The sequence below is a fragment of the Leuciscus leuciscus genome (assembly GCF_965113295.1).
Source record: "Leuciscus leuciscus genome assembly, chromosome: 1".
Lineage (NCBI taxonomy): Eukaryota > Metazoa > Chordata > Actinopteri > Cypriniformes > Leuciscidae > Leuciscus > Leuciscus leuciscus.
In genome coordinates, this window is record NC_138725.1 from 24,462,769 (window position 1) to 24,479,468 (window position 16,700).

Sequence of the window (16,700 nt, forward strand, 5' to 3'; positions counted from 1 at the left end):
TTATCTCATTAACTTTAACACCGCTTTAGTGTTACTTTAACACTCTGTAGAGTGGGACCATATTTGCTCTGAGCAGTGTTGATTTAACACTGTGGAATTTACTGTGTAGTCTCATGTGATCATATTGGCTATGTGTGTTACTATGTGTTGTCATTGGCAACTGATCACTTGCACACGCTGTGCTTTTAGCACTATGCAGCACAGATTCAAGCAGCTGCTTGACCTGAATTAACTATTCATGATGCAAACGGAATAATTCTGCTGTGGCACAGCTTTAAAGGAGCATTTCACCCATGGGAACATTGATCTTTATTGAAAGTGGGTCATATATGTAGTCGAAATGTAAAATACATTTTGAATTTGGTCCCTTCTTGACCAAGGAAAGACAGAAAGTAACTTCAGGTCGCATTTGTATGAAAGACAACAACTCCCACAATGCACCACATTGCACAGCTCCGCAAGCCACTCCCACTAATCCAGAACAGCGCATATCCGCCTATCAGAGAAATCACTCTTCCGTCTACAAGGCTAGCCACCACCAGAGCTTGAAATTCATTTCACATAAAATGTCTAGTTAGTTGGCAAACTCATTAGTGAATTACTCCTCGTTTGTATTTCTTTCGAAATGGTGAATTATTGCATGGTACCTGGATGTTCAGTCAGAACATATGTGGTGCGAAACTAGGATGGTTCACAACACAAACATCTGTGTCCTCGTCTGATTCAGAGATTTCGTCTATGAGAAATTGGCATCGTTGAAATTCTTTGCAGCAGACGGACTCTAGCTCTGTGTCCGTAGGCGCACAGTGCGATCACCAGCGCCACCAGTCCTCCCCAGCTCGAGCCAGTCTGGGCTCCTCGTCCACGACAGGCAGGTCTTCTGCCTCGGCTGCTCTACGCGGCTCATAAAGGTAGCCTCAAACACCTGATTCAAGCATCAGACTTCCGAAATCCTCCTCTTCTATATCATATTGAGTACCCTCTGCTATTGTCGTAACATCACATCTGGCTACACAGCGCCTGTTAGCTTAGCTTCCAAACAAGATGGAAGATATTGCTTTCAGTTTCAGAAAGTGAAGTCCCACCCACTGATCTGTAATAGGTCTGTAACGTGAATGGGTCCCACTCCCTGGGAAAGGTGAGGAATGAGTGTTTGTAGTCTCAACCCCTCTACAAAGATATGCGACTTCCTGCTTAGAATGACGCAAAATGACGATTTTTGCGTCATTGTAAGCAGGAACTGAAACACTGAAATCCTTATTTCTCCCGTCTCTGGGGAAAATGAGGGAATAATGCATGACCATTCAAAAATATGACTGGTTTTCTAACTATACAAGGCTTGATGCAAATGGGTGAAGTGTCCCTTTAAAAAAGACATAGTAAACAGTCACAATTCAGTTGAGTCACTTCAGCGTTATCGGACACGCTTGGTCTATCTAGTTCTTGGAAACATGGCGTTCTTAAAGCTACAGTGTACCGTGCTTTCATTTTAATGCATTTTTTTTTTTTTAAGGGCTTGCATCTTTATAGGCTGAAATTCAACATGGTGGTATACATAAGCTGTGTATATTTAAAAAAAATATATATATTATTGAAACACTGCTTATTCTAAGGCTATCTAGTGGCTATTAAAAAGCTTGCTTTAAAATATGTTAGTTGCTATTAAAAACATGGTTGTTTTACTTTCAAGGTTATTTAGCCCACTCGTTATTTGGAACATCCCAGCTAGCAGGGAACGTTCTCAGAACGTTGGCTATGTAGCAACAATGACATCTGCTTTTCGCATTAAGTAGATCATGTGATGGCAAAACACATCGTATTTGTCCTTACTGGTTAATAATTACCCCACAAGGACCAATTTGCCAGTGTCAGTTTGGCTGGGTTTCCCCCAACCTCACAGCCTCGAGACATTCCAGAACACACACACACACACCAAGAGACCCACCCTTTTATGTGTAACTCAGGATAAGCAATATTTAGTAAATATATGTACAATTCCATTATGCATGTGTGGTTTCTAATTTGCAGGTTTGAATTCTAAGTGTCTATCGAAAGAATTTTCCCCCCAATTTAGGGTCTCAAATAGAATCATGGTTTTGTAACCCTACCTCAGACCATAAAACTTTACGACCCAGGAAAGCAGACATTCCCAGCAGTCACGTCCCAAACGCACCACACACACACCCACAGATTTTCCCTTGACTTACCATAGGACATTACCAAAATGTTGATATATTTCTGAGGTGCCTTTTGTTATGACCATGTCATATTGGGGTGTCTACGATTTTGTCATGTGGTAATCAAGACTTTAAATGTGTGTAATTCTGCATATCTCCTGTAACTTCGCATTGCTACAACCTTCATGTGATGCGTTTGATGTCTTTGTAATTCTCTTAATCTAACAGAATCGAATTCCAATAGCAGAATGCAGTAATATACATTGTTTACACATTTCATATTTCTGGAACCGAAAGGCTTAAGTCAATCGTCACTATAACTCGAGCCAGGAGACCGTTCCAAACGAACAAAGGGATCTTCCCGCCTAAGAAAATCTCGACAGCTGATTCGTCCTACACGAAGGAGGGGACGGCACATGGGACACTGATAAAAGTCCAAACCTTCAGTTTCCTCCCTCTCTTCCAACTCTCTCAACTCTCAACTCTCAACTCAACCTCTCTTCGGACCTTCTTCTCCCCGGCGCAGCGCTTCTCCAAAGGAACATCTGGAGGAGGCTCTGGTCTTCTCTATCGAGCGAGCACATGTTCGAGTCGTAGCTGCGTCCCTTGCAACAAAGACTTTAAACCTCTCCCATCCCGGGAGATGAACCTTATTTTCCGGTAACATTACATTCAGTGAGCCTTTCAAGCTTCCCGCGACACCGGAAGACGCAGCAGAAACAGGACACCATCCTCGCTTCCTGCCTCAGCCTCAGCCTAACCCGAAAGAGCACAGAATCTTGCAAGTAACGTAACTCTCTCTAAAAGCTGTTCCAGGTGTCTTGTGAACTTAGGTTTCTGTATGTAATAATTACTAGCTTTTCCCTTCTCTCTATATCTTTCTTTCTTTCATTTCATTTCATTCTGATCACGCTATGTTTTATGTTTTGTTTGTTTGTTTGTTTGTTTGCATTTTTACGTACGTTTATATCTGTAGTTTATATAACCTCTAGTGTGTGCCATTTTATTAATAAACCCATTTATATTTTTAATTGTCGCTGTGTTTGAAAACCCACCTTATAAAGTCCATGAAACTAAAAGATCTAAGCTACAAGCTCGATATAAACTACATTTAGTAGTTCTTAATTCATAAACTCAGAAAGTTTGATATTCGTGGCCAGAAGATAAAACTTTCTCGGAGTTTGAAAAGGGATACCCCCTTCTTAACTGTAATGATCTTACATTTATTCGCTGGACGAATTTAATGGTGATCAGACAGTTACAGAACAAGGTAATCTCGATAATTGATAAAATAAATGTACATGCGACTTATGAATTATGACCATGAGTCATAATTATTAATATTTCCAAAATTCCCTATATTCTTGAGCTAATTCACATTTACCCAGAGTCGGTATTGTAACAGTTAACATTCCCTACAAGTTAGGCTAATGTTTTAAAGAAAACATTATGTTTTAATGTTTTATCCTACACAGCAAAAACTTAAATTAACTCTCCTGGGAATTTATTTGACTCCACACTCAAAGGGTTAAAGTGTTAAAATATGAGTGTTAAAGGAACACTGAAGAGTGATAAAATGAATGAGATAATTAAGTGATTAATTTAGTGATGATTGACCATTATTGAAGACACCTGATGTTAACAAGCAGAATCACCAAAGGAGAAAATCTAATTTTAAGTTACCATTATGGTGATTAGTGCTTGCTTTAGTTGGGCTCTTGACCCTTAAACTACTAACTTTAGATTTTGTCTGGCTGTTGTATCTGAGTTATAACTCTCAGATGAACAAAGATAAAAGGTGATCAGGTGGTGTTGGTTATGTTTTGACGTAATCATCATTTGACCTGAAACACCAAACTCATTCACACTCAGTCATTTAGCAGATGCTTTTATCCAAAGCGACTTACAACAGGGGACTAAAGTTTAGAGAGTTAGGTTTTCCTTATTAATTGCAGCAGCCTGGTGATTTAATAGCATATGATTTGTAGCATTTTCTATAGAATCCAAAATATTTCTTAAAAGTTCTGTTCAAAAGATTTTATTTAGACACACAGACATCAAGATTCAGCCTGTGAATCTCAACAATGGTGACAATAATAAAGCATGTTGCAGTGCATTCTGGGTGCCACCAATCAAAACTCATTCATGGCTCCCATCATGCATTGCGTTATGAATAAATTATGATCTGAATGGTCTTTTCCTAATTAAATATTTCGTTTGTCACCATTGTTGAGATTCATACACTCAATCTTGATGTCTGTTTGTGCCTAAACAAATTTTTTTTTTTTTTATCAAAACAACTTTTAAGAAAAAACCTTTGGAATAAATAGAAAATTCTGGATCTTATGTTGTAGAATCACTTCATGATGTAATCAACAATATAAATTTAAGTCAGAGATTAGGCTCTAAATGAGTTTTGTGATTCAGGTAAAATGATGATTATGTCAAAACATAACCAACAACATCTGATCACCTTTTCTCTTTGTTTATCTGGGAGTTATAACTCAGTTACAACAGCCAAACAAAATCTAAAGTTAAAATTGTAAGGGTCAAGAGCCCAACTAAAACAAACACGGATCACAATAATGGTGACTTAAAATTGTGATTTTCTCCTTCAGTGATTCTGCTTGTTAACATCAGGTGTCTTCAATAATGCTCACTCATCACTCTATTAATCACTTAATTATCTCATTCACTTTTATCACTGGAGGTTTTTTTTGCTGTGTACGTTTTAGGAGAACATTCTGGGAACCAAAATAAAACTACCCGCTGAAAACATTATTAGAACTTCATGGTAATGTTCTCAGAACGTAGAAACAAAACATTTCTAGCTGGGATGGCTTTGTTTTAGGCTTATACCTGGTGTCATTGTCATATGCTGTGCTAAGCTTATCAGGCATCAGTAATATGCTGTCATTTCAGCAACATTGCTATCAGTACTGTATGGTGGTTGCTAGTGCAATGTTATCAAATATGCTTGTTACTTCGGCTTCTAGTAGGGGAGACCGGGGACAGTTGCAACACTTTTTGCATTTCTCTCAATTACTCAGAGACTATTTGGACTAGACCAACCAAATTTGTATATATTAAAACTTGCATCTGTCTGCTAATTACCCATACCATTTAAAGATGATTATATATGACATATCGTTCACAGTATTTATTTGAATGGAAGAAGTCAGATGTTGCAACTGACCCCGACCCAGGGGACGGTTGCAACACAACCCAGGGACAGTTGCAACATGTTAAAAATACCTTAAATTTCATTAATTAACTTAAGCTTTTTGTCTCAATGAGCAAAGAATTCTGAAAATATTAACAGTTTTAGGCCTACTATAATATTATAGTATTATTTATTTCAATAATATTATTGTAGCCTATTATTTATTTATTTAGTCATATTTATCAAATAACAGTTATTGAGTTTTGTTTGTTCATGTGTAGAACATAGGCCTACATAGATTCAGTATGCAGGTGTTATAGATGCTATTCAATCTCTGCATATTTCAGTGTCAGACAGGAAGAATTTAACAATTTACAATGCAACAAACTTTTATTAAACATGCAATTTATAACTTGTTGCAACCGACCCCGACCCTATCAGCCATGACAGAACATCATATGCCTGCTAGACACACTGACTTTGACACATGCTAACCATGTCACTTAGAAGTCAACAAAACAATAATTCAAACTAAGTAAGTTTTGATTAATTCATACAAAATTTCAGGACAGTATGACAAAATATATCTCATGAAAAAATTGACTTTCATACCTCCAAAACAAGTTTTGTTCAATAAATGCATCAGCATTTGTTGAATATGTCTACTGTCTTTTTGGTGGGGGGAGGGTCTAACTGTGCATGTGCAGTGTGAGTGTCATCACTCTAGCTTGTTTCTGATTGGAGAAAAATGACATGTTGCAACCATCCCCTGTTGCAACTGTCCCCGGTCTCCCCTATTTTGCACATACTGTCCTCAGTAACATGCTGTAGTAATCAAGCTTGTTTATGCTATCTGATTGCATTGGAAATGCCTGTTCTTTATTCTATCTGATTATCGCAACATGCTGTATTAAAGTTATAATTTGTTACATTTATATAGCGCTTTTCTAGGTACTCAAAGCGCTTTACATGAAAGGGGGAATCTCCTTAACCACCACCAATGTGCAGCATCCACCTGGATGATGCGACGGCAGCCATATTGCGCCAGAACGCCCACGACACACCAGCTTCCTGGTGGACAGGATACCACATGGTTGTGGCTAAAGCTATCTAGATATCGGTAACATACTTGTGCATAATACAAAGTACATTCACCGCAGAGGTCTGGTATTCAACACTAACAACATCGTAGCTTGATGGTCCTGTGAAGGAGTGTGGAATCATGGGAGTCGTCATCTTCACCTCCACAGCCGATGGAATCCGTAGGACGAGAGCAGAAATCATGTTCATGAATGAGGAAGCACACTGTATGTCATTGCTTAGCTGCGCACTGCATCTGACTCAGAGCTAGAGGGTGTATGCTTCTCCGATCGGACTACACTAGTTTTAATACTAGTGCTATGGTTATACAAACATGTTAGTTGTATCAGTTTTCTTGCCGCTAGTCAGAGCTATTGCTGTAGGGTGTATGCTTCCCCTGCCAAACTACATGTGATTCGCGCTCGTGATTCTTTAGCTCCGCCCACATGGCACGCCTCCAGCCGCTCGTTTTTTTCCGGAAAGACTCGGTACAGCCTATCTTTCTTTTATAAATATAATAAAACTAAAGACTTTTTGGAGATAAGAAGGATGCAATACTACTCTATAGGTACTCAAGATTAACATGAGATTGACTGAAACTGAGTGTTGGTAAAGTTGGTACATTGAGGTTTTTTGAATTAATCAATTTGAGGGTTAATAGGGTTTAAATTGTTGTCTGTGCATTTATACAGTATATGATACAGTATTGACAGTATTTTCCTTTAAAAAAGAGGGACATTTTATGTTGAAGGTTTAAAAAAGAACAATCATATCCTTATTTCATTTTCTTATTTCGTTGGAGATAATAATTTCTTTATTGAGTAAATAATTGAGATATATTTTTCTAAAACTTTGTGTTGTGTTACTTTATTACTTACCTGGAAAGAGGTTATCGTTTTATTCTGAGAGAGACATACAGACACTTATGGTTTAAAAATCTTTATTAAAACTATAACTTAAGAAAGGTAAATTCATAGGTAGGTTAGAAAAACATTTCATGTGTGTACTTAAAAGAGAGATCCAAGATAACATTTAAAACTGAGTTAATAAGGGGTTTAAACACATTTGATAAAAACCTTAAAAGAACCCAAAAGCTCTGCCCTCATCAATATACATACTGAGGGGAGCGCTATATAAAACAATTATCGTGATAATTTTTTTGGGCCATATCGCCCAGCCCTACTTCAGTGTTATAACACTTTGAGAGTGGATTATATAAACACTGAGCAGTGTTAATTTAACACTGGGGATTTTGCTGTGTGGAGGGCATTATTATGAAAAATAATAGGTATATTTTATTTGGAATCCCATAAAAACTATAAAATAAATAAAACAATACATATAATAAATACATTTTAAATTTATAAAACCTTAAAGATTAACGGGTGTTTTTTTTTGGCAGCCAATCACGTCATGCCTCGTCGTTTTCAAGTACCGTATTTACCGAGCTTTCACTATTTAGTCTGTGGATTTGCCATGGTCTCCGTCCTTCATGGGTTACAGATTTGGGGAAAGTTGCAGCATACGAAAAAAAAATCATAAAGACTTGGTTTAGGAGAAAGTGGAGTAAATACATGAGATTTATTGAAGGTACAGGATAATAACCTGGTAGTGAGACACAAAATAAGACTGGCTTTAATATATTTGGTGAGTGTGACTAACGTTTTCAAATGATAATTTTACTCGTTTAATTATTTATTTATTTTGGGGATTTATTCTATAGCAATCTCCATGTGTTTTTTTGTTTTGTTTTTACTGTTGGTAGCCATTTATTCTAATGTGTGTTAGTGTGAAGAGAGAGTGTGGAGTGATACCCAAATTATAAAATGGTGTTTAACAGGTGTCACTGAGTCATTAACTTATCATTCACCAAACACAATTAACCGTCTTTAAAACACATTTATTACCTCCATTGAACATTTATAAAGGGAAGTAAATGGGTCAAAGTAGCTTGTTTCTTCTACCATTGATACTTAACACACACAGAGATCTGGTATTTATCTCATCCTCCTGAAGAACCCCTAGTATCAATGTTGCAAGGTAGTCTTTTGCTGTCAGGTCAGAATAGGAATAAATCCTCACTAGATCGTTTAACTTATACCAGTAAATCTAGGTGTAGTCCCTGTCGTGGAACAATAATAAACATTAGCAACTAAACATATGGATCAAATTCATGCTTACCCCCTCCAGCAGAATCGTTCCTGGAACCTTTGTTGTCCTGGGTCTTGCAAAGATTATTATAATGCTCTGTCTATCACTAATAGAACTGTCTTTGTGAGCTGAAGTAAAAACTTAACAGTGTTTGTCTTTAGAAATAAAAATGTATTTCAACAAAAGATAACATACTGGTTACACAAGGATTAATACTTGTAGCAAATCATCAAAAAGTTACAGGTTATAAAACTTCAGCTTATCCAACCTCAACAGGGCAGTCCTGTATGAGGGGATATTACAAAGGCTAATTACCTTGTAAGCAGTTCAAGCAATAGAAGTAAAAATAACTTGTTCTCATCCGAGGTTTTTCAAGTTATAATAATACAGCAGAGCAATTTAAGCAAAAAGAATTTCAGTTAAAAAAACTGAGCTAGAAGAGAACTAATTTCTCCCCAGGGATGCAAACGACATCAAAATCAAAAATGCAACAACCAACAGTCAAGAATGCAGTCATATTTATACGGAACTCAGTCGAGGGGATTTTTGGTGACAACATTGTTTACCATAAATGGACATTCTTGCGTCCTTTCCGTCTTCTGCGCTTTGGGCTTCTGTGTGTGCACAGCAAAATCCCCAGTGTTAAATTAACACTCCTCAGTGTTTATATGTGTCCACACTACAGGGTGTTAAAAATTAACACTGAAGCAGTGTTGAAGTTAATGAGTTAATTAAGTTAACACTGAAGCAGTGGTGAAGTTAATGAGATAATTAAGTTAACACTGAAGCAGTGTTGAAGTTAATGAGATAATTAAGTGATTAATTAAGTGATGATTGGCCATTAGTGGTGACACCTGATGATAACAAGCAGACTCACTGAAGGAAAGAGAAAAAACAATAACAGAAAAAAGAGAAACACAAGAACTACAAATGACTTCGAGTCATTACACATTGTTGCACTTATTATTACCAGTTTGACTTTATTTCTGTCATACATCGACAAAAGTTCTTGAGATTCAACAGAAGTTTAGACGGTAATATTTTATGGAATTTTTCTTTTCAAGTTACCATTATGGTGGTCAGTGTTTGCTTTAGTTGGGCTCTTGACACTTTTCATTTTTTAATATTAGTTTTTCTCTGGTTGCTACAACTCTGTGTTTATAAAGCACATTTGTTTCTGCAAGAGAAAACATGACCTGCTCACAATATGTTTTGATGATAAAAACATTATCATGTAGTGACCTGATTCACTGATGTGAGAGTCTAAATCTTTGACTATATGCTTGATGTCTTGTTTTAGTATTGGTGGTTGTAGCTCTGAGATTCTACAGTTTGAGATCCAACAGCAATATCAAAAATTTTGAAAATACTTTGAGCAAAGAAGTTACTGTGTTTAAACGCACAGACATCAAGAATCAGCATATGAATCTCAACAATGGTGACAATAAACAAACTAGTGACAAACAGATCAACTCTGAACATCACAAAACAAGCTACTAAAGTCAGAACAAAACAATAGCAAAATAAAAGCCAACAGAAAAAACAATGAAAATTACAGGACAATTCAGCTGCATAATTTATTCATGCTGCAATGCATGATGTCAGCCATTGATGCATTCTGATTGGTGGCTCCCATCATGCATTGCAACATTAAGCATTTGTTTGATTGTCACCATTGTTGAGATTCATATGTAGATTATTGATGTCTGTGTGTGATTTTAAATCCTTCAGATCTTTAAAATATTGCTGGAAGAAACTACTGTAGTGAAAAATTAATAAATAAAACAATTAGATAATCAGTTTATAAAGCTGGGTGACATCATTGAATCAGGTCACTAGTAATCTCATCATTGAAACATAACCAGGGCTGAATTTCCAAAAGCATCTTAAAGTTAACTTGATTGCAGACCAATTGCAACAAATGGTCTGTACGATCAAATTAGGCTTGTGATGTTTTCAGGAAACACAGCCCAAATAATAGTTTTTCTTGCCATAACACATATGCTCTATAAGCACAGAGTTGGAGCAACCAGAAAAATACTAATTTTACAAAGTAAAGGGTCAAGAGCCCAACTAAAGCAACCACTGACCACCATAATGGTGACATGAAACGAAACATTCCATAAAACATTACCATCTAAACTTCTGTTAAATCTAAATAAGACCGTGTGTCGATGTATGACAGAAATAAAGTCAAACTGGTAAAATAATAAGTGCAATAATGGTTCAAAGTCAGTAGTTCTTGTGTTTCTCTTTTCTGTTCTTGTTTCTCTTTCCTTCAATGATTCTGCATATTAACATCAGGTGTCACCACTAATGGCCAATCATCACTTAATTAATCACTTAATTATCTCATTAACTTCAACACTGCTTCAGTGTTAACTTAATTATCTCATTAACTTCAACACTGCTTCAGTGTTAACTTAATTATCTCATTAACTTCAACACTGCTTCAGTGTTAACTTAATTAACTCATTAACTTCAACACTGCTTCAGTGTTAATTTTTAACACCCTGTAGTGTGGACACATATAAACACTGAGGAGTGTTAATTTAACACTGGGGATTTTGCTGTGTGTGTGTGTGTGTGTGTGTGTGTGTGTGTGTGTGTGTGCGTGCGTGCGTGCATATGTATCTGGAAGTGTGTTTGTAGGTCCAACATTTCTATCCTTGATAATATATGCCAACACTGCAACAACACACATAGGGCATCGGTCTATAACATCCTACACCATTCCAGTAGCCATCTGTTGCAAGATAGAGCAAAATATTAGTTTTTATCATTTGTGTATTATTTAGTTAGTGTGTAGTTTATTTAGATAGTTTATGAGCATTAACAGCAGTTACTTACAGCCAAAGTTCATCTCAAGGCAGTGCTGATTTCTGTAATAGTATCTGGGCTTTCTAGGCGACCATATTTGAAAGTTCATTTTGGATCCATCACTCCAGAGCCATTCTCCCTCCTGTGAACAGAGTTGTGTTTATGTCCACAGCTTACAAAGTTTAATTGAATCTTTACTGATCTAGAAGAGGATTCCTCATGAACCCTAACCCCATTTCCACTTTAAAAATGTCAGAAATCTAAACAGAAATGAATAGAAATGATTTCACAGAAAGGGTATCAGTAAAGAGCATGTGAAAAATATTTAAGGCAGGGCTAAATTACTCAATTATCTTATCAGCCATCTATTTCACATCAAGTTTCACAATACAAACACTCGAGTATGTCATGATCATGGTGAGCGATGCCCATCTCATGGTTGCCAATGCCCTAAACTAACTATTCGGAGGACCAAAAAAAAAAAAAATCTTCATGCATTTTGAAAAAATGTCTTAATGTAAAAATGTTTGAATGTAAATGTAACTGTAAATGCCCAGTAGCAAAAAAGCATGATAGAAAAAATAACTGCATACATGAACAGTATCATTGCCTCCAATCCAGGTCTCCGTTAAGTTGTGAGTTGAGATCTTAATCAGGCGCTGTATAAACTTGTACTCCTTTCGGCTGTGCACAGAAGCAAGGTGCCCACCATTATAGCCCGAGCAGTTTTTCTGTAGAGACGGAGACATGAACAAACACCACTATTTATAAAAAATAAAAAAATCATTTATTTTCGAAAATCTGTGACATGCCTTGTATTGCAATGTATTATTTTACCCATGAAGTCTAAAATCTGCCTTTTGAGGTGGACTATACTTTTGTAGAAAAGGTCCTGCTTATACTGTGTATATAACTAATCTAGTTTTAAGTGATCCTAACCAGGGGTTAAAGTGGGCCGGAACGTTCCGGAACTTCGTTCCGGCACCTCAGATAAATTAATAAATAAATAGATTCAAATCAAATCATTCTCATCAAATTCAATAATAATCATCATTCATCAAATCAAACCTTAATATCACCCCCTGGCCCAGCATTCACAAACACGCTTCCCGGCGTTATGTTCCCAGTCATCTACACCGGTTCACGCCTCCCCTCCCCGCTGAACGCCAGCGATTACTAATGCGTGAAATGCACACACGGTGGTTTAGCGCGGTAAAGTTAGTTTTAGGTTCGATATTTGCCGGACATTTGTTTTCCCTTATAATATATTTTATTATTTATTATTATATTATATTTACACCTGAGAATGCTTTGACGGGTTTCCACAGCGCATGATGCCTAAGGGAACGTCTGCCAATTCCACCAGCTGCGTTAAACATAGACTTTCATTTGTATTATTTAAAATTACTTTTAACATTTAAAAACAGACGTTTTCATATTACAAAGCTTGCAGAAGGTTCCTATTGGCAATACTGACTTAGGCTACAGCTTTCCTGGTAGCCTTGAGTAATTTAACTTGTCTCAGAAAATGATTATTAGAACGTATAAATATCAGTTGAGCTTTTGTTTATTTTCTTCACTGACACATATGAAAATTGAAAGACTATCAGTCAAAGTTCAGCTTTAGGAGGAGAAGCAATAGGGCAGGATAAGGAGACTGAGAGAAAAAGAAAGATGAAGATGAGGAGAGAGCAGGTATTGACAAATAATCTAATGACAAGGTTTTAAATTGATACATTTCTTATCAATTTTTTTTGGCCTTCAAAAGCCCTAAAGTGCACATATGTAGGTCAGAGAAATCCAAATTTTCAAGGGGGAGCATGCCCCCGAACCCCCTAACTACCTCGCATTTGAGTCTGTTTTGGACTTCCCATTCTTGTTTAAATTTACATTGTGAAAAACAAGGTTGTGTTCCATATTGTGTGGTGTGATAATTGGTGCCACAGTGACACTTTTGTCCCAAAACGTATTGCTATACCACGAAACTCAATATATAGTCCCACGGTGAGTAATTTCCCCCTGTTGCACCTTGTTGCACCAAAATTTGAGGGTTCCCCCACCTGCCAAATCCCACTTTAACCACTGATCCTAACACATGATAACATGATCTGTGTCTGTATTTTCCTAGAGCTCCATTGTAATTTATTTACTGTTAACATAATTTTGTTTTTAAACTGAGGAACAAGTTGAAATTATTTTCCTGTGATAATTGACAGTCGTCACTGATGTTCACAGAGCTGAAGTTGTATTTAACCAAGAATATTCTTATATGATTTTTATGTCATATTAGAAGATGAATGTATCATACCTCGGCATCATTCCACGTGTGAGTGTCATTGAAAAACCTGAAGCATCTGCATCCATAGGCAGACCATCCTTCCGGACAGACTTAAAGGGAAGTTTTGTGTTATTATTTTATACAATTGTTTTACCATTAATGACCTTTCATGTAATTAAATTAATAATTTTAAGGTACAGTATGTAACTTTTGTCCCTTTACCGGTTAGAACACAAAAAGGCATGCGACATTGTTGTGGTCGTGCTTCGGCTTTGCGTGACAGTGCAGATGAAGATGATGCTTCACAATAGATGCTTTACAGTGAACTCTGTTAGACAGTCTATCTGTTCAATAAAACACCTTTGAGTAATAAAAACATCATCATCTCCACTTCGCTTTTACAACATTTCAAATCCCTCAGTTCTCTCCATCTCCTAAAGCTGATGTTGATTCTTGTTTTATGACGAGTTCTGTCGCGTTCTCTTTTCTCCTCTGTTCGGTGTTTGTTTAAAACGGGTGTTTGCTGCTCCATCTCTTCCTTTCTTGCTCATGTGAAAGCTAACCCCTGCCACTCACACACCAGACACATGGCAAAGTAGACGGAGCAACTTTTCTCTATTTACGTATATGACGAGACACGCACGGGTGAGTGATGTATGTACGCAATTCCCCATGAAAACCATTCCGACAGGTCTAAAATATAAACACTTATAACAGGCTTACCTTAGTGAATCAGTGAATAATGTTTCGTAAGAAGGATTGATGATGTATTGACATATTACTTAAAAAAAAATTTTTTTATAGAGAAACATCATGATGTGAAAAGACATTTAAGATTTTGCACTAATCAAGTATTTTTTAGTTTTTGTTTACATTAATCATGCAAACCTGTTTTTCAGTTAAATTTTCTTGCTTCCAAGATGCTCTTTAGAACAATTTTAAAGCATGCTGGAGAACATGATCATCAGGTATCACACACACTTGTTAAGATAGAGAAATGCAACGGTTTTGGACTGTATACACACTGAAGAGAAGTAGAAGACAAGAGAAGCCTTACCGCCACAATCTTCACTTTCAACAGAAGTTCTATTGTGAACAGGGTTCGTTTCCACTTAAAAAGAAAGAAATATTACATTTTTAAAACAGAACTGCTAATAGCAGCAGCAGTAGTAGTGGTAGTTATACTGCTATTCTACTACTACTACTAATAATAAATATACTACAGATTTAATATGCGTATTTGTTGTTGTTTTTAATTTTAACAATACATTAATATGAATCAATAACTTCAGCTGATATAATTGTTGTTGTTTTATTGTAATATATTTATTACATATCATAATAATTAAGAAACAAACTCAGATTTACTTTAGTGCACATACTGTATTAGATCATTCTTCTGATTAGTCATTACAGAGTCCCAGGTGTGCTACAATTCATGTTAAAATAACAGTAATAATGTGAAACGTTGAATAATGCTCTTACCTGAAGCTCTCAAAGCTATGAGAAGACAGAGAGACAGGTAGACAGTCCAGAGCGCCATTGTTCCTCAACGAATACTGAAATAATAATAATAATTAATAATAATAATTATTCAGAATTAATTATTACAAAGTTTTGTATTTTTGTGACACAAACCAGTTCAGTAGATCAATATCAACGTCTGGATATTGCGTTGTGGAGCGGAGCCCTGGTTTATCTGTTTATATACTGGAGGGGAGTGTGTTTATCAGCATCATCCATCACATGCTCATGTTCTCACTTCCTGTACAAACAATGTTTTTGTATAGTTTGTACTTGAGCCACTTCTGTTATAATACCATTATTGTTTTATGTGTGTTCTATGAATACAGAACAAATGTTTATTATTCATCTACTCAGTAGTGTAATTTTGTAATTGCACTAGTCTGCATGTTTTATGTACATGGTTTATACATTTCTCACACTCTTCATAAGATGCTCTTTGTTCACCTGGAATGAATGGAGGATTGTTGCCGTCACCAGCAAATATGCACACTGTAAAACCTTTCTGTAAAATAAACGGCCAAATTCTGACCGTAACATACACAGCAAAATCCCCAGTGTTAAATTAACACTCCTCAGTGTACATATGTGTCCACACTACAGGGTGTTAAAAATTAACACTGAAGCAGTGTTGAAGTTAATGAGATAATTAAGTGATTAATTAAGTGATGATTGAACATTAGTGGTGACACCTGATGATAACAAGCAGACTCACTGAAGGAAAGAGAAAAAACAATAACAGAAAAAAGAGAAACACAAGAACTACTGACTTCGAGCCATTATTGCACTTATTATTTTACCAGTTTGACTTTATTTCTGTCATACATCGACACATGTTCTTATTTAGATTTAACAGAAGTTTAGATGGTAATGTTTTATGGAATGTTTCGTTTCATGTCACCATTATGGTGGTCAGTGTTTGCTTTAGTTGGGCTCTTGACCCTTTACTATTTAACATTAGTATTTCTCTGGCTGCTCCAACTCTGTGCTTGGAGAAACTATGACTTGGGCTCTGTTTCCTGAAAGCATCGCAAGCCTAATTTGATCGTATAGACCATTTGTTGCAGTTGGTCTGTGATCAAGTTAGGCTTGAGATGTTAATGGAAATGCAGACCTGGTTATGTTTTGATGATTAAATTACTAGTGACCTGATTTACTGATGGCACCCGTCATTATAAACTGATTATCTAAATGTTTTATTAATTTTTCCCTACAGTAGTTACTTCCAGCAATGTTTTAGGAATCTGAAGGTTTTAAAATCACAAACAGACATCAAGAATCTACATATGAATCTCAACAATGGTGACAATCAAACAAATGCTTAATGTTGCAGTGCATGATGGGAGCCACCAATCAGAACGCATCAATGGCTGACATCATGCATTGCAGCATGAATAAATTATGCAGCTGAATTGTCCTGTAATTTTCATTGTTTTTTCTGTTTGCTTTTATTTTGCTATTGTTTTGTTCTGACTTTAGTAGTTTATTTGGTGATGTTCAGAGTTAA

The 16,700-nt window shown here is 36.3% G+C and overlaps 1 protein-coding gene and 2 long non-coding RNA genes across 4 annotated transcripts in view; 1 reads left to right on the top strand and 2 right to left on the bottom strand.

Annotated features, from left to right (window-relative positions):
* LOC309503306 overlaps positions 1-16,700 on the bottom strand; it is a 131,345-nt gene that overhangs the window by 88,125 nt on the left and 26,520 nt on the right. The window lies entirely within an intron of this gene.
* LOC309502663 (galactose-specific lectin nattectin-like) lies at positions 8,722-15,357 on the bottom strand. 2 transcript variants are annotated; one of them, XM_082175125.1, is made up of 7 exons: positions 15,308-15,357; positions 15,155-15,228; positions 14,727-14,780; positions 13,700-13,779; positions 11,985-12,122; positions 11,422-11,533; positions 8,722-11,317 (listed from the first exon to the last, which is right to left on the bottom strand). In XM_082175125.1, exons 2-7 carry the CDS (start codon positions 15,210-15,212, stop codon positions 11,235-11,237), a joined length of 525 nt encoding a protein of 174 aa, XP_082031251.1. In that variant the 5' UTR covers positions 15,213-15,228; positions 15,308-15,357; the 3' UTR covers positions 8,722-11,234. The 2 variants fall into 2 exon arrangements, with proteins under 2 accessions (XP_082031251.1, XP_082031250.1); XM_082175124.1 differs by having other exon boundaries at positions 15,155-15,350.
* The window catches only part of LOC309503355, a 76,499-nt gene continuing 73,690 nt past the window's right edge, over positions 13,892-16,700 (top strand). The window contains exon 1 of the long non-coding RNA XR_014207620.1: positions 13,892-14,674. This is a non-coding gene — a long non-coding RNA (uncharacterized lncRNA). The remainder of the gene's footprint in view (positions 14,675-16,700) is intronic.

What these genes read in the sequence shown, in the direction of transcription:
- LOC309502663 (XM_082175125.1), bottom strand. Translation starts at nt 15,212, where the DNA reads ATGGCGCTCTGGACTGTCTACCTGTCTCTCTGTCTTCTCATAGCTTTG. An exon ending in TGAAAGTGAAGATTGTGGCG is followed by an intron (nt 13,780 to 14,726) that starts GTAAGGCTTCTC and finishes CTTCCCTTTAAG; the next exon opens with TCTGTCCGGAAGGATGGTCT. An exon ending in CCTTGAGATGAACTTTGGCT is followed by an intron (nt 11,318 to 11,421) that starts GTAAGTAACTGC and finishes ATCTTGCAACAG; the next exon opens with ATGGCTACTGGAATGGTGTA.